Raw genomic sequence first — 1362 nt, 5'->3', positions numbered from 1 at the left:
GCGGATTACAAGTGCCTGAGACGAATAGTGAGGATGCATTTCTTCCAATCATATGATTCTTAGAAACGTATCCCATTTCATCAAAGAACGAGGTGAGTGCAAATATATTGCATTAACCCATAATTTGTCGCGGTGAGGGCTTATATTACATTGAAATTTAGATTATAAAAATTTCAATCTCAGAGACTCCATTGAATCCCGTTGTGCCGATTTATTCAGCTTGACATGACAAGAGAATGTTCATATTTTAGGGAGAATATAGAATTTCACAAGCTTTCTACGTCGTCGACTTATTCCACCATCAGTTGTTTACCGGAGGCTCAAAGACTTCATTGGCCGTCGGGCGATGCTGCTTGGCAGAGGAAAAATGTACGCTTATGTGGCGGGGGAGCATGGTGGGAAAACATCAGGCGAGTATAGGGATGAAACCGTTTATTAATCAACGCTGTGCCAAAAGAGAAATGTTCCAGAAACTACTGGACACGATTTTTTTTTTTACAGATGACGACCCCTCGCAAAGGGGGAAACTCCATCAATTACTAGACCAACAGCGGAATATAACCTTTCAGCCGGAGATCTCGATGGCCTTGACATCCGGCTTCTTGGCCTCTTTCTTGGGGACGGTGACGGTGAGCACGCCGTTCTCCATGGCCGCCTTCACCTGGTCCAGCTTCGCGTTCTCCGGCAGCCTGAACCGCCTCAAGAACTTGCCGCTGCTGCGCTCCACGCGGTGCCAGCGGTCCGTCTTCTCCTCCTCCTCCCTGCTCTGCTCGCCGCTGATCTGCAGCACCCGGCCTTCCTCCACCTCCACCTTCACCTCCTCCTTCTTCACCCCGGGGAGATCCGCGCGGAAGATGTGCGCCTCCGGCGTCTCCTTCCAGTCGATGTTCGTGCTCGCAAAGGCGGAGGCCGTCTCGGAGGACAGCCTGGGCTCGGACAGCGATCGGAATGCGTCGAAGAAGGGATCCCACGCCTCCAGCGAGAACGGATCGAACATGTTGCTCCGCCGCCCGAAGATGCTCGGCACGATCGACATCTTTGATTCTTCTTCTGCTTCTTCTTCCTCGCTCTCACTCGCTTTCTCTCCAACTTCTTTCGCTCGCTGATATTCAAATTCTGTTGCACCCTCCGCGTTTTATAGGAGCGACGGTTCCCTCTCTAGAACACTCCGGAAAGGCTGAGATCTTCCGGGAGAGCTATTCTAGAACATTCAGGACCCGGATCTACACCGCGGGTCCCAGTCTAGTGCCATTTGTGTTCCGAGAATCCCTAATTTCTTGTTTATTATGAAACAGAGTCTACTTAATAGTATAATATAGCATCTCGTAATAATTGAGGGAGACTGATTGATCTATATGTGAA

General features: G+C 49.9%; 1 protein-coding gene across 1 annotated transcript; it reads right to left on the bottom strand.

The window, feature by feature from the left end:
• Window positions 1-415: 415 nt before the first annotated feature.
• Window positions 416-1111, bottom strand: LOC144715851 (16.9 kDa class I heat shock protein 2-like). Its single transcript, XM_078590854.1, has one exon. The coding sequence runs from the start codon at window positions 1034-1036 to the stop codon at window positions 566-568; it is 471 nt and encodes a 156-aa protein (XP_078446980.1). The 5' UTR covers window positions 1037-1111; the 3' UTR covers window positions 416-565.
• Window positions 1112-1362: the final 251 nt, after the last annotated feature.

The sequence above is a fragment of the Wolffia australiana genome, chromosome 19 (genome assembly GCF_029677425.1).
Source record: "Wolffia australiana isolate 7733 chromosome 19, ASM2967742v1".
Taxonomy (NCBI): domain Eukaryota; kingdom Viridiplantae; phylum Streptophyta; class Magnoliopsida; order Alismatales; family Araceae; genus Wolffia; species Wolffia australiana.
Note: the sequence above shows the minus strand (reverse complement) of the source record. Positions and strands in the feature narration are given on the sequence as shown.